The 22,475-nt window shown below is 40.2% G+C and overlaps 1 protein-coding gene across 1 annotated transcript; it reads left to right on the top strand.

The window, feature by feature from the left end:
• The first annotated feature begins 203 nt into the window (after positions 1–203).
• LOC131880793 (neuronal calcium sensor 2-like) lies at positions 204–7,438 on the top strand. The gene is made up of 4 exons (XM_059227499.1): positions 204–364; positions 3,303–3,420; positions 4,433–4,620; positions 6,978–7,438. Exons 1-4 carry the CDS (start codon positions 238–240, stop codon positions 7,160–7,162), a joined length of 618 nt encoding a protein of 205 aa, XP_059083482.1. The 5' UTR covers positions 204–237; the 3' UTR covers positions 7,163–7,438.
• Positions 7,439–22,475: the final 15,037 nt, after the last annotated feature.

Raw genomic sequence — 22,475 nt, 5'->3', positions numbered from 1 at the left:
ACAACAGACGCGTTACTTCTTTTTTCCTTCTAATTCTTACCCAACCGCATGACGTCATATAAAGATAATAGAAAGTTCCATGCTAAGGCTTTGTTCGGCTTAATGAAACACATTAATCAGATCAATCAGATATTCAGGTCTACAGAATGAGTCCAGGAGCAATTCGTTTTCCTCGGAAGAGGCAAACACATGGTGTCGTAGCTTTGATTAAGCTTTGTATTCAGTTCTGTCTTCGCCATGGGATTATGTTGCTGCACAGGCATGAGAGTGGGCTCTGTTGGAGGTGGGATGAAGAAAGAGGACCTTCTTTGGCTTTCTGCTCATACTAATTACTCAGAAAAAGAGATCTATCAACTCTACAAAGGTGAGGAAACTCGATCTTGCAGTGACTCTTTGCTTTAGCAATACCCTCAATCAAAATACATATGTTGCATGGTTGCAACCTCGTCTCAGCCAAAAATATCTTGAATTGTATACATGATTGTTGGTGGTTGCTCAAGCAAATTGCACTATTTTGACAATAGCTTGTCGACTAGTAGTTAACAACCATATCACTCCTTTTGGCAAGCAAACCATAGGGGATACCAGTTTAGTTTATGGTATTTGGGGTGCAAGGGTCAGAGGGATGAACCTTGCCCGGCCAATAAAGCTATCCATCACATCATCCGTTAATAGTTCTCATAGGCAGTTTCATGTCCGGGATCAGTTTGTTCCTCCGTCAGTGCAGTGGGCGTGGTTAGCGTCTGCGTGTTTCCTTGAGAAAGATCGGGGAGGAGAATCAAACCCGAAACCTCTCTCGTGCTAGGAAACTGCGCTAACCTCTACGCCACGTCTCTTCACAGTTTAAGATATTAGTACATGATGAAAACTAATTAACCCTGTTGGGAGGAGGAAACGCTGTAGGGAGTAACAAAGTGGTCTCATAATTGTTGCCGGATGCTGACCGATTTATTTTAAATGATTCGAGTCATTTCATTTGACTCGAGCTGTGACTAGCCAGTGCATATGAATCAAGTCTTGACGAATCATTGCCAAGGGTCCAGAAAGCATTTGGTTCTGTTGGGCAAAATGTCATTATCGATGTAATTCAAAATGATTCCAAATATCATTTATTTTCCTTCCAAAAGTGCAACATGCTACTTCATATTTTACATATAAAACATTAAAACCTAATATTTATATTCGCTTCAAGTTGAATAATGCAGCTGTGTGTTCAATGGGAGCATAAAACTTGATTAAAAGTAATGAATTACGGATTGTGAAAGAGAACTTTTGGGTAATGATTTAATAATCAACAAGGCAAACTTTTAAACCAGTGATGCCCATCACTGGTTCCTTGTAATTTGTCGAAGGATACTTAATTTGGAGGTTGTTTTGGTATGATAATGCCAATTTTGGAATGATTTACAAAATCATGAAGGGGCCACCTGGGAACTTTGTATGCCACTAGATTTGCAATTTAGCTTAGAATACGCCACTTTTGCAATGTTGTGGAAAAAATAATAGAATAAAAAGATAGGAATATTCAGAGCGTTACCGGTAACGGGTTTTTTCCTGCAAAAAGTATCGGTCTCGGCAACGGAACGGTTATTTAGCTCAAGCGGATTTTTTACCTTTACTTTCTGCTTTTTTGTACCAAGAGAAAGAAAATATGTATAATGATTTTTTCCCCATTTTTTTGAAAAGATTCGCCTCTAATGCAGTGACTCATTTCCTTCGAAATATTACGCAAATCACTTAGATTCCAGGTACATGCGATTACAATCAATGGCATTTATATAGTACTGGGTCATGTTCATACTTAGAATGTATAAAAGAAAGTGTATAAACAAAAACAAAATAGATAGAATAATGAAACTGTCCGAATGATGCAGTAATTGTGCACTGACTGCATGCTCGACTATTAACGAAAATTCAAATTATCACAACAATCAATACTCAATCAAGTGTCAGCTCCTCACAGTGGTAAATATACCCTTTAAAGTTTTGATGGAAATTCCCAAGCACATCTTGGCATTTTTCTACCCCCAAAAAGTCAAGGGAACAACTTTAACTTTATTGTTTTATGGAATTCTAGTTCACATAAAAAACTTACATACCTAAGAACATTATAAAAGCTAAAATTTTCAAAAACCTACCCAATGTAAATTAGGAGCATACTTAGTTGGCTCTTGAATGTAATTTACGATATCATCTATTGCACCGCTACTTAGTTACATGGAATTTAGTGGTCCAAATTTCATCGGTTTTAGCCCCAAAATGCCCCGGTTATATGTTAATTCAATTTCCCAAAGAATTAATATCGATTTTCAAAATCACAAATACAAATTATTATTTTTCCTCTTCTTACATTGTCTTCTAATAGCTAAAAATGCTATATAATGTTACTTAAAACACACTAAAAGTGTAATCTTTGAAAATGTGTTTTACAATTATCATGTGTACACTTAGTTATGCATTCACTTGAATTCTGAAGACAATACATAAAACAAACAATGTTTTAGATTTTGTCGTTACTTGAAGACTTTGTTGAAACTGATTGAAAATAACTTCTTTAAGGTTTCATTGACATTTGTGAAATTTTCAGTGACCACTCAACGAAATGTACCTTTGACGCTTTTTAAAATGAATTTTGAAAAATCTGCTTTTTTGAGGGTTTTAGATATGGTTGTACAAGGTTTTAAGTTAATTTGAAATTATGCAAGTAATGGAAAAATAATCTTTCATTTTTGCGATAGTGAAAATCGATATCATATCTTTGGGAAATTGAATTAACATATAACCGGGGCATTTTGGGGCTAAAACCGATGAAATTTGGACCACTAAATTCCATGTAACTAAGTAGCGGTGCAATAGATGATATCGTAAATTACATTCAAGAGCTAACTAAGTATGCTCCTAATTTACATTGGGTAGGTTTTTGAAAATTTTAGCTTTTATAATGTTCTTAGGTATGTAAGTTTTTTATGTGAACTAGAATTCCATAAAACAATAAAGTTAAAGTTGTTCCCTTGACTTTTTGGGGGTAGAAAAATGCCAATTTGTGTTTGGGAATTTCTCTGGAAATTTGATAGGGCTTTTTGAACACCGTTTCCTCTAAAAGATCTGGGTAAAATAAAATCTTAGTCACATTGCTCTAAAGTCAAATCTTAGAGAACGTCAAAATCGAAGTTTAATTCAGTAGTTGTGTGCCAATTATACATCTACATTGTTAAATTGTACAGTCCACAATATATGATAATTTGACTGGTTCATACCATCGGGTTGTTTCCTCACGGTAGTTAACTGACTGGTATTTCTAGGGTTCCAACAAGATTTTCCGGGTGGTGGGATTTTCAGGCGCCAATTCGAGCGTTTCTTCATGGGCACTAACGATCTTCAGAACCAACGAGGAAAGAAAATGTCCAATTTGGTCTTCAAGTAAGGCTATACGTACATTTTCATATCATCAAACAGATATTTTGTAAATGCAAGAGAAATTCCCAAGAGGGCATTGGATATACGACGGTGAGAATGTAGCGATGATTATTTAATGCTTCCAATTATTAGTGCCAATTGCTCAACCTTATTTACATTTTTTTGTACACCCTGACACAAATTCGTTCCGGTTGGGTTTTTGATAATATTTACAAGCACAATAGATCTACAAGGAATACCTTTTTTTAAGACGGATATCTTCTAAATGTTTTTGATTAATTTTCTTGGTATGTTCCCCAACAAGTTTTGGAGTTTTTCCGCCTTCATATTTGCGACGTTTTTTCGAGCTTTCTCTGGAGGTGCTCAGTTGTAGATGAACCCATGGCATTGAAAAAATGTGATATCACATCAGTTTTAACAGAACCCCACTGAAACAACTTTGTTTGGGGGAGCTCCAACGCCATTTACCAGGCCTTCCTCTTAATAATAAAAGCTGGCATCAAGTTATAAAAAGTCAGCCAATTTCACTTGAGGTGGGCGGGTTGAAATTTTTGCAGAAACTTAAACATTGACAACGGACATTAACTTGTTTCAGTCAACGGACTAAGTAACTTCCTATACTTCTAAGATCCGTTAAACCACTACCTTTAGGTTTAAAGCTGTCAAATCTTATTTCCTGATGCGCACATTGGCTCTTCAAAACTAAAATTGATTTAGTAATTCTATGTTTTCGTACTTTGCGTTAGAATACCGCTAACTTTAGTTTTCGTAATGGTAAACCTCCAGGTGCAAATTTGTTCCTGAATTAGGCTTCAGATTCAGTAAGCCACTTCCATTTGTCTTGGTAGCGTTATATACTGTATTATTGGGCCGAGTTAAAGATTAACAATTAATAATTACTGGTTGTTGCCCACCACTGAAACAATCTTTAACATTCATTTTCATTTATTCATTTGAGCCTCAACTTTAAAGTTGTTTGGAATATATTGCCCAGGTTTTGATATTTTATTTCTAGAACATTGGACACAGACAACAATGGATACCTGGATTTTCGGGAGTTTTTATTGGGCGTGGATTTGGTGGGTGCTCGCACACCCGAGGAGAAACTCATATGGGCGTTCAAAATGTACGATATCGACAACAGTGGGATCATCGACCGATCAGAGATGGAAAATGTCATGAAATCCATCTACAGTATGCTAGGTAGGACAGGTCTAAGTTCACTGATCTGCATAGTTTCGGATTTCCAAGAACAAATTGATTTTACCGAGAACGCAAAAAGAACATTCTTTTCTCGATATTTATGTGGCATTTCTGGGCAGCATTAATTCCAAATACCTGTTTTACGCGAATGATGACATGAAAACTCATAAGCACAAATATAGCTTTAATAGTTTTGGGTCTCAATCTTTTGGAACAAATCGGCTACATTTAAAATAACCCATATTAGTATTTTCTTCCGCTTGATTCTATAATTTTACTTCCAGGAGGGTACCAATTCCTTTTTCCCACCCATTCCAAGCAACTATTAAAATGCATATTGGACTAGTTTTGATCCTTTATTCATTCTAGTAAGCCGTTTATTTAGTACGTAGCTCAGGCTTTGATCTTTATACCTCTTCCATGTTATGTGCATGAGCTACCAAAACTTTACCATGGAAAGTCTCCCCAAAAGGAATTACTGCATTATCAGCATATCAGTTGTTGCATTTTTTTGTACGTCTCAAAAGCTGTTTGGATACTTAATTAATGTCGTCGAGATATTTTTGAGAATATAAAAATATCGAAGACATCCTACCATCGCTCTTTTTTGGATAAAAATCAGACATTTTTTAATAAAACTCGTTTGTAACTGATTTTCGAAACCTTCAAATAGATTTTCAGATATTGAAAAAAATGCAAAGCAGAAATGGTAGTCAAGGTTTACTTGTGCCTAATGATATAGACTCCACTTCGTCACTTTCATTGCAATAATAATCCAAAGATTACGCAACCTGAAATGTACATTCATTGTCCTCATGATCTATCTTATCTTTGCTATGTTAGGAAAACAACATTAGTTTTTGCAGACTTCCTTTCCGCTACTGGTAAAAGAATACCTAGCACTTCAAGATGAAAAGAACTGATAGATCTTATTTAGCCTTAAATTTCTGATATCTGACCCACCAGCGACTTAGGGTTGGCGTATCGGGCTAGCCTTTGAATGTAGGGTAGATCTAAAATTCTAAAGGGAGGCTATTGGATCAGTACCTACATAAGCCCTACGAATATTTGAGGGGAGCAAATTAGATAATGAAGGAGCCCGAGAAAGAAGAGAGAAAGACTCACTCCATTCTTCTAACTAACCTGGATTTAAGCCTCTACGGTCGTTAGAATTGACCCTACAACCCGGGTTGGGACATAATTCATGAATGCTTTTGAAAACGTACAGTATCATACACTTTTCGTACCTTCTCTGCACACTGTACTACAGTGCCAACATTTCTAGCCTCTCCCAATATGAAAGCTTTCTCATGCCTTCAATGTTTCTGGTAAAGCAGCTCTCGATCTGCTCGAGCTTTAGCAAACCAGCTGAAGTAATTGGAGCCCAAATGGGTGAAGCATACAGTATTCATGATGTGGCTGGACAATCGACTTGTACAGAGTTAGCATCGTGAAACTATCTCTGCTCTTAAACGTGCAATAAATCCAACCAATTACATTCATTGCATTTTCTCAGAATACCTTATAAGAATAAAGGGAGTTTGGCTTATTTTTACCCCGAGTTTGCCACCGAAGTAAGGTACGTTACAACTAATTTGGCCTGAAGCAGCTAAATGTCTCGTATTGGTAGAGTTTTCAAACCCTGGTTCAATCCCAGGCTAGCCAAGTCCAAGTTTCTTGGTGGTGTTTGTTTGATTGCAACATGAGTTGCTACTTTTAAAAGCTTAAATGGACGATGGTCATTCCCGAGGGTGAGGTAATAATTAATGTCGGTTGTGACGACGAAGCGGGAATATCCCCCAATTGGGACACCCATCATCAGATGGTAGGCCGAGCCAGAGAGCTGCCATCATCTGACTCAGTAACACAAACAATCAACTCAACTTCTACTTTTACATTGCGATTTCATTACAATACATTACTTATTGATGAGGCTGTAAGTAAAAGAACCTATTCAAACCTTGGTCGTAAACTTTTTTACATTCAAAACCCAATGCATGGTGTTTTGAATTATTGATTCAACAAGCAAGGTAATGGATGCATGATTGAAATATTCTTTTAGATTGTAACAAATATGAGGAATAAAAGATCTAGCATAATTGTCTTTGTTTATCATGGTCCTAGGAGGATTTAGAACCAGTGTGCAACCTACACCATTGGTAACTATAGTATCCTTTAGGCACAAAGTTACAACAGCAGATCTTCACTCAGAATTGGCATAACCAAGACAATCATGCAATGTGCAGTCATAATATCTCAAACCTTTCCTTCAAACCTCACCTTTCCTCTTTATCTTACTAACTAGTTACATTTGGATCGTTTTTCTTGAAACTCTCCTGTCTTGCTTGACTTTTTAGCCGCCGTATCAGAAGCGCCTCCGGACGATCCGAAGAAGAGAGCCAACGCAATCTTTAGTGAGATTGACATTAACGACGATGGAGGGTTATCCCAAGAGGAGTTTCTCAAGGGATGTCTCAAGGACGATGAGCTCATGAAGCTTTTGGAGCAATTGTTCAATGTACTCACAACAACCATGGAATAAGACCTTGAGTTACACGACATCAATTGCTGGACAATATGATAAACATAGTAATTAGTACATAAAAGCCAGCCGAAATTCTTAAAATATACAATTCGGAGAAAACTTGATAAGTACACTCCATTACGTGACATAGCTACTTATTGAAATATTATGTTTATTTAGGTTATGTGATTTCTCTTGGAGTGAAAGTCATTTAAATAAAGACCGAAGAGAATGTCTTTTCGTGGCCAAGGGATACAATGACTAATTGACTATTCTTCAGACAAAATTCTCAAGCCAATGTACATCAGACAGTTTGAATTTATCTTATATAATTATGCCTTTTTGCTTTTCCCCATTATTTCATGATGGACTAATGTTCATACCAAACGAACCATGGACCATACAATGTCTGCGGTTCATCCAAGACGTAGAGGCAAAATATACATGCTCACAACATGTAATTCAAGAAGATTTGAACTTCCCGAAAACTGTGCTCGTTTGGCATACCCAGTCGATTTGGTTAAAAATAGACCTCGAAATAATAGTTGCCATTTTAGCAGAACTATTTTTCATAAGTTTAGAAAAATGCGAAAAAAGTTGTGAAAACACGAAAAGAAGTTTCAAAACATTCCGCTGGCCAAAATTCTCTGTACCCCAACTCCTTCTTCAGGTACATCTGGACGAGGTTGCTGGTGTGACAAGGGACCCCATCTTGGGTAAAAACATAGCTCCCACGACCATAACGCCTATATGCCCATGGAAGAACAATTTATTTCATGATTCCGAGGCATTGGGCAGCCTTTAAGGTTCCTTCTACTCAAATTGGAGGAGCTCTTCCACCATCGGAACCAACAACACCAAGAAGCATGGCTTTTGTAGGAAATTTCGACCTGTTGATATACTTGATACTTGGGTCGACGTCATCTGGAATCTTGGCAAGGTACCGATCATTTCTCCTGTTGATATGCTGGTCAACTGAGAAGTTCTTCTCACCGCTGAACAAGAGAGTCACATCGGCCCGTTTCGACTTTAGGAAGTTGACGATCTTGTTGCCTCTGCTCACCTACTTTCTCAGCCCTCTGAAGGTATGTAAGGGTCTGAACTTGAACCAGGACCCTTGTCGTAATGCGGGGTAGACCTACCGTAGCTATGGGACGTTCTGATTTGAACCTGATAAACACGATGACAATAATTCCAAGTCTAAGAAATATGAGACAACTTACAACGGTGTTTGTTCTTCGGTATTCCTTGTGCGATTGATATCGGAAAAGGATAAGGTTTTATTCAAGTTAAGTACATGGTTAAGATGAATAGGGCTGACCGGCCGGCACGGGGTGCACCAGTTGATCAGGATTTCCAACGATAGCTCCATCGACACGCAGATTGCGACAACCCTGAACTTCAATCCTATATCATTTTTTACGACCTTGCTTATGGTGGAGGGCGACATGCCCATGTCCCTGGCCAACTTCCTGACACTAACCCTGGGATTCCTCTGAATTTTCGCCATCGCACGGATGCTTTGGTGCTCTGGCAAATGGTTTTCTTCCACCATTTTCTCGTTTGGCATACCAACCAATCTCTTGGTAAAATTTGCAGATGTTGTAAACCGTCCTGGGGGTGACCTGGAACCTCTCGGCGATGTCTTTTTGCTTGTCCCAAGCTAGTATCCGCGTGACTATCTTTTTACATACCTCCTTCATGTTTACATAACTCTGTTGTTTGTTGTTGTAAATTTGATTTCAACTAAGCAAATGATGGCTTATAGCCTCCCCAAACCTCACTATTTCATAATGAAACTATATCATATCAGTTTAAAACCTAAAAAAAAATACTACCAAAAAAACGAAAAGGGATTCGCAAACACCCGGTACTAGGTCATCTGTTTTGGTGCTGAGGGTGCTTTTGTTCGCGAAATACTTTTGGGCCGGTCGGATCATGCACATGACAACTCAACCGGACTTTCTGAGTCCGATTTTGGAGCATTGGGATACAGACAAAACACAGATACTTCATTCGACTCTTGTTAGGACAGTGTGGTCTTCCCTTTTAACACACTGGCGGCAACTGAAACAAAACTGTTGCCTAACCTAGATTTAGTTAGTGGAAACAGTGGACATACATATTTTAACATATCACAGTCAACTCTCATTATCCGCCCATTGAATTTTCAATATTCAAGTGATTTTGAATGAGCTGTGTTACAAAACCCAACAAAGTGAACATGTTTGGCGTAATTCGGTAAACACTATCAAATTGGCTCAATACCACAACGCTGTTTGCTTAGGTAAGCAGGTAAAATGAAATCAATGTCAAAATTCAATGCATGCACAGTGCGGTTGGGCTGGGCATGTTGACTTTGAGTGCACTCCATGGAATAACGTCACCTGTTCTTGAACGCGTTCACTTGACAAGCCCTATTGCATGTGATTTTAAATTTTGGTTCCCCACCCTATATACCGAGAATTACATTCTTTGAAGCGGCCGGGACAGCTGGGCTAACGCGGACGGAATACTCTTTTTCAAATCTTTCCCGTCAAAACACCGAGAGGCCGACTTTTGACTCGATCAACAAACTACTCATACTAGAGGACTAGTCAGAGAAGCGACACACACGAGACTTCTGAGATTTTTTTTGGCTCCCTCGCGGCTGCCTGGTGTGTGCGATGGGGATCGGCTTTGAGCACATTTAGTTACGTGATTCTCAAAATCAAGTTCCGAATTCAGGGAGCCAGTGAGTTGATGGCTGGTTTGTCTCCTTTGGTTGAAACTGAGTAACGCAAGAGAAGTAGATCAGCCCGACACCCTGCTGCCCGACTACCTATAACCGGTCATCAGAGACTAATCTTCCAAAAAAAACCCAGCTGCTGTCGGTCTGGCAGCTTGGCCCGGGGGCCAGCGGGACCAGGTGGTAATGTGTTATACCAGTTTTACCACAAGGATGGAGGAATTGCATGCACCCACTCCCCACTCATCTATCGGCGTCTCCTTCCTAGTGCCTAGAGCAGATACAGTCGTCTCCTCTCCTCTCGCCTCAACCGTCTCACCACGGTGGTGAAAAAGCCTTAACAAGTTTTGAGAGAAATACGCAAATCCATCTTAGCATTTTGTTCTATCTTGTAAAAGCATAAGAAGCACTTTTGATCTATTCACTTTAATGAATTTATGCTTACATAAATGCTTTTATGCGTAATAGTTAACAATATTCATTTGGATACTTCTGTCAACCTTTGGTAAGGCTTTTCAACCACTGTGTCAGTTGTCTTACTGGTAAGACAGGTAAGGCAGCAGGCGAGGGACAGAGCAACTCAAGAGCATGAGAGGAAGAGTCAGCCGAGGGTGGTCACATCTACAAATCATTTCAAAAGCTCTTCTGGGTAGTGTTTATTGGATACAGCTTTGTCCAATTCATATCATTTAGTTAACTTTGAGGGGAGGGGAAGGGGTAATATAATATAGGGGTGTTCTAATGCCAGAAGAAATCAATCAATTTCCTTCAGATCTTGGAGAGTGATGCACCTATTCTGGACACCCTGACACCAACGCATTAAAATTTGCAACCCGGGCTACTAGTGCTACCGCCTTTTCATTTCCCTAGGACAGGCTGTCGTATCGTATCGACAACAGCTGTGATTGTTGTGGAAGATTAGTCTCTGATGACCGGCTATAAAACTTTGATCGGTTTACTTGGGCTGCTCAGCTTACAAATTGATGACCAAGCCCATCAGGACGGTGTTGCCAGGGTGGTTGAGGTGATGCCTCCCACCATCCCAGTTCTCCACCAGACTTGGAGTCAAGTTTGACTTTTGAAAGCCAACTTGACAATCCACGCTACTAGATAAAACAACAATTATAGCTTTCATTGACCGGAACATTCTTTTATAAAGAACTTTGAATGATCAGTAATCCAAGTTCTCAAGTGCATTTGCGACCATTCTGTTCAATAATCAGTGTTGAAGGACCATGTCCAGGTCGCAATTGCTACTCAGGCCTGACAGATCCAATCCAGGAGCTCCAAATGGATGTGCTATTCTATGTATTGTGTTTTGGAGAGTAGAACTACAATAATTTGCAAACACCAAAGTGAAAAGATCAGTGAAAGGACATCAAAGTGCGAATTAAGTTATTCCTTAAAAATTGTGCCAATCACAATAAGCTCATGTGAGTATAAAATTGCTTTTGCCTATCTTTTTGCCATAACAACGCCCTTTTACTGGAAATAGAAACCTTCAATAAGAACATTGGTCATAACTTAGAATTGAGAAAAAAAAACACTTTTTGTGTTTGCTAAATGTTAACCTCATTGTCATCATCTAATGTATTCATATTTGTAATGTTATGATAAAAGAAGAGAAGTCACAGAAAAAATTGAAAGACAGCTAAATGTAATCTTGCCAGTAAGAGTGAATAATATCCTATCCTCCAGAAAATTGTTCATTTTTTTAACAAATAGTTGGAATAATTACTTCATTAGGCATTGAATTGCCGTATCAGATAGTCATTTTAAATATTACTAAGTGTTAACTTGTAGCATAGAACGTTTAATGCCAGTTAGATGTATGCTAGTTAAGAACTTCAAGCACCCAGATTTGAGCAGAAGTCGGCCTTCCTCTGTTATGCAGAAAAGGGAGATTGCCGTCCAGGGGTAGCCGTCCCTGACAGCGGTATTAAAGCTAGGAAGAACCCAGACAAAAAAAAGTTGCTAAAAGGTTAAGGCTTAGGATTTAATCCTTCATCTGATCATGCTGCACAGAAAAAAGGTCCCAAACAAGGAACAACAAGTTAAGAAGGAAACAGATAAGGTCCCAAAAAAACAAAAAGAGCCCGTCCTGAGGAGTGGAACCCGGTCTGAGGCGTGGAGCTCGTCCTGAAGCGTGGGGACCGTCATGAGGCGTGGAGCCTTTACTATTCCTGCCATTGAAAACAGACCGACGGGAGTGTTGCTCAGAAAGGAAAAAAAATCCCGTTTCAGAGGCAAATTTTTTTCTTAAGGCAGGAGGACACGCAAATTCTCTGTATCTATGGCGGGTTGACGAAATCCTTAATTCGAAAATCGTTGGTCTTAGCTTGGAGACCCTGACTACATCTTTCAACGGCAGAAAAATCTGTCTGAAAGTGGTGTCAACTGCAGGTCATCAAAAACCGTAAACCATTTAATGAAACGCGCTCAGGATGAAGGCTGAGCACTTAGCTTGAGCACCAACGTGTAATCCTACCTTTAGTCTTTAAAACATTTGCAGGCCATTTAGTCATCTTTTTGTTATTGAACGTGTTACCTGAACTGTGCGCTCTTATTAACCCGATCAGGTGCTTTGACGAGGGCAATTTGATCATTTGACCATATTTCATTCATAGTCCTCTCCTTCCTTGGATTTGTACAACCTAAGACAGCAAATGCAATAGTTTCTTATGGCGCTAGGTTTCGAAAACAGACCCTTACAAAAGAAGGTGGCATAAAAAAGACAATGTTTTGTGCAATACATTTGCCGTTAATCTATCTCACAAAAAATGTAATCCATCTTCTTGGTAGAAACTAGATATATTTGGATCATTATTCTTTCTGTTTTGTTGCCGTCTTTAAGCATATCCTGACTCTCAAAAGAAGAGGGCCCATAGGGTATCTTGAAACAATGACGTCGACTAGGATTGAGAATTATCCTAAGACCAATTGCTAAAGAGATGTCTCCAGAACATTGAGTCCATGAAGCTTTGGGAGCAGTTGCTCAATGTGCCCGCCTCAATGTGTATTCGACTTTGGAATGAATGAATGAATGTTACACCACACTAGTTGCTGGACAATTAAGCGTTCATTACGATACGCCAACATGGAGCAGCCTGGATTTTTCACGAAAATGCAATTCTGTGAAAATTTGTGTGATGTCAATATTTGTTCCAGAGTAATAACAAAAAATTAAGGTCCTATCCATGACCAAAGACTGCTTTTGGCTAACTGCTTCAATTAGCAGTAATGTTGTCATAGAGCAATGCATTTTTCAGTTGCAGTATTTTCAAACGTAGAATATCAGCCACTAGAAATGAAGCAACCTATTGGACAGGCTGTCTGCTTCGATATTGGACAGGCTGTCTGTTTCGATCGTCACAACTCTTCATGACAGGACTGTTTAGTTGAATAATTACTGTACGAAGAGTCCTAGATACTCGTGTCAACAATAATCTCTCTTACGTAGTCAATTAAAACTGTCCAATAAATAGCGTAACAAATTTAGAATCTGTTACTTTGAAAAGATCCTATAAAAAATAATAATATAAAAGATAATATATAGCTAACTAACCCTTATAGTTGCTCATCAACCATAAAGAAGTAGAAACAAAAGCTGGCACGTGCAAGCAAAGATGTTTTTTATTTCTCGGTCAGGCTTATAAGTCAAAAGTTTGAAATTAAGAATTTCCCAGCACTTCCCTCCTTGATCCAAGGCCATGTCAAATCCTTTTGTAGACCACAAGAGGATCCCAGTCAATTCATTGCTTGGATTGCGCTGGCATATTGCTGAGTGCAATTACTGAAAAATGCAATTTTGGGTTTCTTGATAAATCAAGAATTTGTTCGAAACACAATCGGTCAATATTTTTTTGCTAAAAATATTGTTTAAAGAAAATCATTTCAGGAACATCTTGGCCAAATTTCAAGTAATCTGGTGCACTTGTTATGAAACTTTGGTTCTCACTCTGGGAATGGCACTCAAACCAAAAGTAGACATATTAGAGCTCTGACCTTCATATTGCTCTTTAAGCTCATTTGAATACTTTATAATCATGGAATTACATGTCTTAACAAATATGACACCATTTTTTTGCCTGACTATATTTGATGCTTTTGCTAAGAGCTAAATTCATTGGAGTACAAAATTCAAATTTACATGTATTAAACTGAACTTTGTTGGTACTCTAAACCCCTAAAATAATACCTACCTTATATGTAAACTCCCTAATAAGTAGATATTTAAACTCTGCTCGAAGACAGCCCTTCCATTTTTCACCAATGACTGCTGTTTGTTTTGTCAAATTGGTGGATTAAGTCAAAATGGTCAATTGTCCATCCCAAAAATTTAAATAAGTCAATATTTATGTGCATGTACTTTTATTTCCTATTTCATACATTGTGTTTGTTATTTGTCAGTGTAAGTTTCTCATCAATTGATATAATGATTCTTCTTGATTTTTTTCCCCATGGATGTCGCTGATTTTAAAGACAATTTCATTGTTCTTGATTAATTTGAGGTTCACGGTTATTTCATCACTTTTTCTAATTTTCATACTTAATTCATGAATATATAATATATGAACAGAGTTGTAAATTAAATAGATCATCATTTACTAAAAAAAAATCTTGTTTTATTGGTCATAGATTCACTGTCTTAATTCAACGCAACAACCTAACTTGGCGGGTAAAGGAAAGCCATGTCGATTCCTCTGTTTAGAGTCCTTGCCCTGGGTGACAATATTCAAATGAATGCAAAATCGCATGGATGAAGGTCAGCGATGGGAAAAATCGAGATTGATCGAATTCTTGCCACTTTCTGCCACAAGTGGCTGAAAATGGCAAAAAGTGGCAAAAAATGGCAGAAATTGTTTGAAATTGGTCAAAAATGGCCGCCGGTGGATAGAATGGCCGATCTTGAATCTAAAAGATGTCAAAGACAAGAAAGCTCATATGGGTTGGTTAAGTTTTTCAAGTGTCTGCTACAAAGCATATTGATATTTATACTGTTTGATGGTTGATTGAGTTGATAACAGCATCCACAGACCACTTGCAGCATCCAAGGCCTAGCCACAATAATTACAGTTTTTTCATAGTCATCAAAATGGTTATTGAATACGATATAACTTTTTTAAATGCAATTGTCGTCATTTTGACTTTAAAAAGTTTAGATCAAATGGCATCCCTGACTCCAATCGATTGTGGTGGCAAAATTCAAACTCAATCACACACCAATGACGTTTAGTGGTTGTATCTCACATTCGATGCAACCAAATGGGGCGCTTTCTTTTCAGGCTGCTTCGGCTGCCCAGTGGGCTGGCCTCTTCAAATTCGGTGGGTGTCTTAATCGAGTTCAGCTGTTGATAACGCTGATGACGTGTTGCTACATGGGCAAAACAATCATTCAGTGCTCGAGAAGGACGCCAGAATCAGAGCGGTAAATCGAGGATTAATTCAACATGTGCCCTAGTTGTAACACGTTTGGGTGTGCCAATCGGTGCCAAAACCAAACCAATCGACCGTTTGAATTTAGATCAGATCAGAGGCAACTGCATCATCCGCCCCTACAGATTCTTGGCCGCTTATTACTTGTGGTCATAGCTGTCATTCCGCCCTTGGCCGACACATACGGCCATGATCGATCCTCTGCACTTTGAGGCCCACACTTCAAGACAATCCAGCCCCTTATTGCCGTTTTCCCGCCCGTTTCCCACCCACCAGTGTTGTCCATGAAAACAAAAGCTTACAGACCGGGTCTAGCTCTTCGACTGACTTACTCGATAGGCGGTTGCTTGGCTTTGATGATCCATAAATCGTTCCCACCGGCCCTGGATTGACTGGATGGATTCAACCAATACTATTTAAAACACGCCAAGCAACTCTCCACAAAGTGCGTATGTTCAGACAATAGGTCAGCTATTGCATTGATTGGCCATCTCAAATTGTTTCTCTCCCAGACGTGGATCAAGAATAGCCTTCATGTCAATGGCATCATGACCCAGGCCATGGGTTTTCATTGCCCTCCACCAACTCCACATTAACTGAAGTCGTCAATAGCCTTTACTACTGTTAAACTGTATTTCACCCAGCCAACTATATTTTGTTAATGATTTATCAACAAGTCAAGGATGCGGGACCTTCCCAGCGCTCATCTTTGTCTATGGCCTTCGCTTGTGGCGTCCCAGCTCTCCCAGCTCATCCTGAAAGCGGCCAATGACTCCCTTTTCAAATTACTCAGGACATACCTCTGAGGGTATTAGTATGCCAATAATGCATGAATGCATTTCATGAGCAAATTTGAGCCCCTTGTCATTGACTGACCAATTGTTGGGAACCTGACCTTTTCGGACGCAATTTCCGGACAAACCATGCTCTTCCAGGTCAACAATGTGGCATCATATCATTGTCCTGCGACCAACATTTCTTTGGAATATTGACGGTCGCACCATGCTTAATAAAGCATCTTCGAACGCACACTATATATACATTGTGAACACGAACATCCCTTGTTCTGCCCATGTAGGCGTTTGGAGCGACATTTGGCGAATTGTAAGCCATAACAAGCCGAACGCGCCCCCCTTGGATGCAACCCATCCCAACGTGTCAAAACTACATACAGGCAGGCTTAAAAATTAACGGAAGATATTGTAAATGCTAGAAAAAGATGATTGATAATAATACAAAAAAAATCTATTTTTGGCCATTTTTTTGCCACTTATTTTGGACCAATTTCTGCCATTTTCTGCCCCCAATTTCTGCCAGGTGGTAGGAAATGGCATCTAATTATTTCTCATCCCTGATGAAGATGGATGGATGAAGTAGAATGGGACTTTTGGTTGTTTCTGTGCGTGTTTAGGCAACATTCACGAACCAAAAGAGCAAACAGCTTAAAGATTGTGTTAATTGTTACGCAATGATCTGTAAACGACTCCAATTAAAAACGGATAACAAAAACAAATGGGGAAAAAAATCTATGAAATAGTACTAAAGTACATGGGCTCTCTGAAATACAGCATTTCTGTATGAGGGGTGTTCGGATCAATATGAGAATGATGCAACAGCTCTTAAACCACGCCATGAATTTTGATGCTTTTAAGAGGTTATTTCTCAACATAGTCTCCATTCAGTCGCTGACACTTAGAAAACCGATCCAGCCAGCTCTTGAAGGCCGCTCTAAAGGCCGTTTTGGGGATACCTCTGACCACTCCATCCCACTCTTTTTGGACCTCCTCCAAAGTCACCATGGACTTTCCGGCCAACTTGCTGTTGATGAGGGGGAAGAGGAAGAAGTTGGCAGGAGCCAAGTCAAGAGGATAAGGCGGATGATCAATTGTTACAATGCCTTTGCGGATCAGAAAGTCCTTTGTGAATTTGGAGGTGTGTGGCATTGCGTTGTCCATATGTAGCCGCCAGCTTGAGCACATTTTCCGGCCTTTTCTGCCGAAATTTCCGCAACAAGGTGGTCAAGATATGGCAGAAATATTTGTTGTTGATGGTTTGCCCATTGGGGACAAGGTGGGTGTATATAAGGCCTTGGATATCGGAAAAGGCCACAGCCATCACTTTTTTGGATGAAATCCCAACTTTGAATTTCTTGGGCGGCCTTGCGTCCTTTTCCAACTATTGCCTTGACATCTGTTTGGTCTAATGGGTTTGAGAAATGGACCTAAGTCTTGCCCGTAGTGACAATGCTCTTCAAAAAGGCCGCTCCAAGCTCAATATCCATCTTGTGATAAAGGTTTGCTACTCTCACCCTTTCCACTTTATGAACATTGGTCAATATTCTTGGTACCTAACTGGCAGTCTTCTTTATGAGACCTAAATCACAAGTAAGGGTCACTAGCATTGTTTCATTGGAAACATCAAACTCATCTGCCAGCTCTTAAACAGTTTGGCGGTGGTCGGACTCAATCTGGGCATTGACGGCGGCGATAAAAGCCGAATAACGAATTTTCCGGCGGGATCCACCACAGTTGTCTTTGCCATCACCTCCAGCACAAACTTGGGCAACAATCTGGTAGATTTGGCTGACAGAGATTGACTGAAGTCCAAAGGAATCATGGACAATGGCGATGATCTCCTGGCCGTTCTTTGAGCCTTTGGCCAGGCTGGCAACAAATTCATGCGGAGCAGACATTTTTCCCTTTTGAGGTTTTGTGGTTGGGATGTGTGAAATAAGGTTTCGTGATTGACAAATGATATGAGAGGGTGACCAGAAATTTTAAAACTCAAAACGACGAAAATGTAACGCGAATGCAAATGAAGGTCTTTTGTTATTTAGATTTTAGCCAAAGACCATTCGCTTGTCTGTTGTAAGGCCATTCTCGTTTAGATCGGAACAGCCCTCGTACTTAACATTGTTTCCTGTTTTGCGCTTTTGAGCTGGTATGGGCCACGACTCCAGATCTACTGTAGTGGCTCTAGCCATCTTGTCATGACTAATTCAGTCGTTGTTTTGAATTTAAACTGTGTGAGTTGAGTTGAATCTTGAAACTCTGCAATTTGTCGCAGAGCACTTTTCTCCATAGGAATTGAGAAAATCCTCTTTTGATCATGCGCTTTGTGTTCCGTCCACCAGCCAGGGGTGAAAGGTCCTGACTTAATGAAATCCCGTGGTGAACGGAAACATGGAACTCCTGACCCAAGCACTAGATAAAAATACCTTGATAGCTCTCAAAGGTGGAGAGCACCTAGTACAAGGGCTTAAATTTCTTAGACCTATCTTAAGGCCCCCGGTCATAACCCTAATCAGGGCATACAGCTACTAGTTTGAGCTTCCTTTATCAGGGCCTCAAACAATCATCAATTGACTAAGGATACAAATCGCTAGCTACCTCTACTCCCCATGGATACAGATTAATCTTGGTTGTCTGGCATACACCTGGGCCAATCTTCAAGGCTACTATCCTGCAAAATGTGGTCACTANGCGAGTTTTCAGACTTCAACATTTGCAACTTCATATCACGCATTTCCGTCATGATAAACTGCAACGCCTGGTGCACATCAGATGAAGTATCCCCTTGAGGAGAGCTTGGCATGACTAAGGGTACATCAGGTGACTCGAAAAAATCTTCCAACGGCTTGTCCTCTTGGCTTGGTGCGGTCTTTGGACGTGTCCCCATTTGCTTCATCTTTATGGGTTTGGGAAGAACTCTACGGTGGCCATCTTCTCTATTCGATTGATCCGTAGTTAGTGGAACATCATCGTCGTCCAACTCCCCTCCTGCTCCAATTGCTTCTCGATAATCTGCTTGCAGTTTCCGGTACTTATGGCAAATTTTCTCATGTTGATGAATTTCTCCCTCGCGCTCTGATACGTCTACAATCTCCATGACCTCAGCTTGACTCTGTTGGAGGGCGTGGAATTCCCTTTGCGTAGCAGCATACAACTTGGCCAGCCTCTTTTGATTGGGTTCATCCACTTCCACTTTGTTCTTCAGTTGGGTGAAAGCGACAAAGAAAATGTCAATCTGAATGTTCCGATCTTCAATCTTGTCTGCTGTCTCGCTTCGCAAAACCATCTTAGGATTGGACATAGCCATATCTGTTCGTCGGTTAGGCTCGCACTGGTATGAATTCTTGCGCACATTTTTTTCTTTTTTTAAATTGTTTCACTAATGGAAGTGTTGAGTTGCTCCCACAAGTGAAAGGGGCGTTGGTACTTGGCGAGCTATTTAGCAATCAGCCTCAACACAAATTTAACATAAATCTAACAAATTTGAGAATTTGTCATATCATTTCTACCTGTGTGCACTTATGGCACTAGGTTCAATATTGGGGAATATGTTTCCACGATTCCCAAGCACCAAAAAGAATTGCTATGATTCTTGGCGCGAGCCGACTTAATGGCTTTCACAATCACTTAAATATTTCACAATTCGAAAAATATATACGACCGGGTCGCAAATCACTAATTATTCACGGGAATCAAAGATCCCGGGTCGCGGCACCAAAAAGAGACTCTATGTTTCTTGGTCGCGAGCCAGTTCCTCACTTTACATCAATGAGGGTAAAATTCCACTACAAGACCGGGTCAAGGTATAAAAATCACGGGAATCAAAGATACCCGGGTCGCGGCACCAAAAAGAAACTCTATGTTCCGTCCACCAGCCAGGGGTGAAAGATCCTGACTTAATGAATTCCCGTGGTGAACGGAAACATGGAACTCCTGACCCAAGCACTAGGTAAAAATACCTTGATAGCTCTCAAAGATGGAGAGCACCTAGTACAGGGGCTTAAATTTCTTAGACCTATCTTAAGGCCTCCGGTTATAACCCTAATCAGGGCATACAGCAATAGTTTGAGCTTCCTTTATCAGGGCCTCAAACAATCATCAATTGACTAAGGATACAAATTGCTAGCTACCTCTACTCCCCATGGATACAGATCAATCTTGGTTGTCTGGCATACACCTGGGCCAATCTTCAAGGCTACTATCCTGCAAAATGTGGTCACTATCCTAGTCTAAATGCGTCAATCGCAGTTGACCTCTACTCTAGAGTCTAACTACTGATTTCTGCTACAAGAGAGATGAACTTTAGCTACAGTTGAATGGAAATCACTTGCTACCTCTACTCCCTACGATGCCAGCACGATCTTGGCCGTCTGGGGAATCTAGGCTACTCTTCAAGGCAACTGTATGGTTCAATCTACTTTATTCTATTATATACATGGAATGACATTCTACCAATCAGCTGTCTTGCTTGGGTAATGAATGAGGGGGTAATTGCATGGCCATGGAAGAAGGAAAACATACATGGATAGAGAATGGTCAGATCCTACTTTTGACGAGGGTGATTCTTGAGTCCAATGGGGATCCACGGCGATGACGTGGAATCAATTGGATTGAAGGTCCAGGATCGAATTGACGGAGAATAACTCAGAAGTTGCACCTGTACTCAGCTCCAGAGACTGTTCAACAGGTCTATGCTGGCTCACTGATGTATGCAATGCACTTCCCCAGGTCCTCTTGACTTTGCATTGCTTCCTGGGTCCCGACTCCAAACGTTGACTCTCACTACTCTGATTTCAAAATAGGTCGACTTGACTTCCGGCACTTCTAACAAAATTGTCCTTGATTCAACTACCAGCAAGAGAGCTTCAAGTTGGGAGTTGTTCTTCCTTTCAATGTTCAATGATGACTGTCCTTTTTGGACGATTTGTTTTTCGTCAAATGGGGCAGCTTGGCAAGCCNTCTACCAATCAGCTGTCTTGCTTGGGTAATGAATGAGGGGGTAATTGCTTGGCCATGGAAGAAGGAAAACATACATGGATAGAGAATGGTCAGATCCTACTTTTGACGAGGGTGATTCTTGAGTCCAACGGGGATCCACGGCGATGACGTCGAATCAATTGGATTGAAGGTCCAGGATCGAATTGACGGAGAATAACTCAGAAGTTGCACCTGTACTCAGCTCCAGAGACTGTTCAACAGGTCTATGCTGGCTCACTGATGTATGCAATGCACTTCCCCAGGTCCTCTTGACTTTGCAGGGCTTCCTGGGTCCCGACTCCAAACGTTGACTCTCACTACTCTGATTTCAAAATAGGTTGACTTGACTTCCGGCACTTCTAACAAAATTGTCCTTGATTCAACTACCAGCAAGAGAGCTTCAAGTTGGGAGTTGTTCTTCCTTTCAATGTTCAATGATGACTGTCCTTTTTGGACGATTTGTTTTTCGTCAAATGGGGCAGCTTGGCAAGCCGGCTTGTCAAGGTAGCTGGGGGCCGCCAATTTTAGACAGCTTAGACGCCGTTTCNGGGCCGCCAATTTTAGACAGCTTAGACGCCGTTTCACGATGGCCTGGGCTTGTTGATTCAGCTAGCTGGGGGCCGCCAATTTTAGACAGCTTAGACACGCCGTTTCACGATAGCCTGGGCTCGTTGATTCAGCTAGCTGGGGCCGCCAATTTTAGACAGCTTAGACACGCCGTTTCACGTTAGCCTGGGCTTGTTGATTCAGTTAGCTGGGGGCCGCCAATTTGAGACAGCTTAGACACGCCGTTTCAGCGTGGCTTGAGCACGCTGGTGATGGCTTGCTACACAGGGTGTTCATTTTTCCCGGATGTTGCAATACACTGTTCCGTTACCAATTGTTCTTCCTGTACATTATTTATCCTTAACATACTACTCAATTGTGCACGGAACACCTTGTACATCAAAGCATGTAAATCAATTACCTAGCACGCGGAGAGTGATTCTGAAATGGTAATTAGGATAATTCTTTACAATCACGGTGCTTAGATGTTGTTAGGTTACTTTCAACTCTGCTCTCAAGACTTTGAAAGACGTTTTCTTGATATCGGTAAATCAAGAAGTTCAATTTCTGATTTGCAGAAACTTCATTGACAAAGCAACTACTTAGCTATTGCAAGTGGAATGTTCCAGTTTTTGTCAAGATTGGCCATCAATTCCCCGACGCTCATTTTTCACAAAATAATTGACATATTAAGTGCATGTTTGGTCTCAGATACTCGTATGAATTATTTTTGTTACACTGTGTGATGCTATATTGACTCAAAAAAATATTGCACCTTAAGACATATTTAAAATGCATCTTTTAGATGCAATATTTTATAAATGTGCTTCTATTTCTAGTTGAGCGGTTCATT

Source organism: Tigriopus californicus, chromosome 5 (genome assembly GCF_007210705.1).
Source record: "Tigriopus californicus strain San Diego chromosome 5, Tcal_SD_v2.1, whole genome shotgun sequence".
NCBI lineage: Eukaryota > Metazoa > Arthropoda > Copepoda > Harpacticoida > Harpacticidae > Tigriopus > Tigriopus californicus.
Note: the sequence above shows the minus strand (reverse complement) of the source record. Positions and strands in the feature narration are given on the sequence as shown.

What these genes read in the sequence shown, in the direction of transcription:
- LOC131880793 (XM_059227499.1), top strand. Translation starts at nt 238, where the DNA reads ATGGGATTATGTTGCTGCACAGGCATGAGAGTGGGCTCTGTTGGAGGT. An exon ending in GATCTATCAACTCTACAAAG is followed by an intron (nt 365 to 3,302) that starts GTGAGGAAACTC and finishes TGGTATTTCTAG; the next exon opens with GGTTCCAACAAGATTTTCCG. An exon ending in ATGTCCAATTTGGTCTTCAA is followed by an intron (nt 3,421 to 4,432) that starts GTAAGGCTATAC and finishes TTTTATTTCTAG; the next exon opens with AACATTGGACACAGACAACA.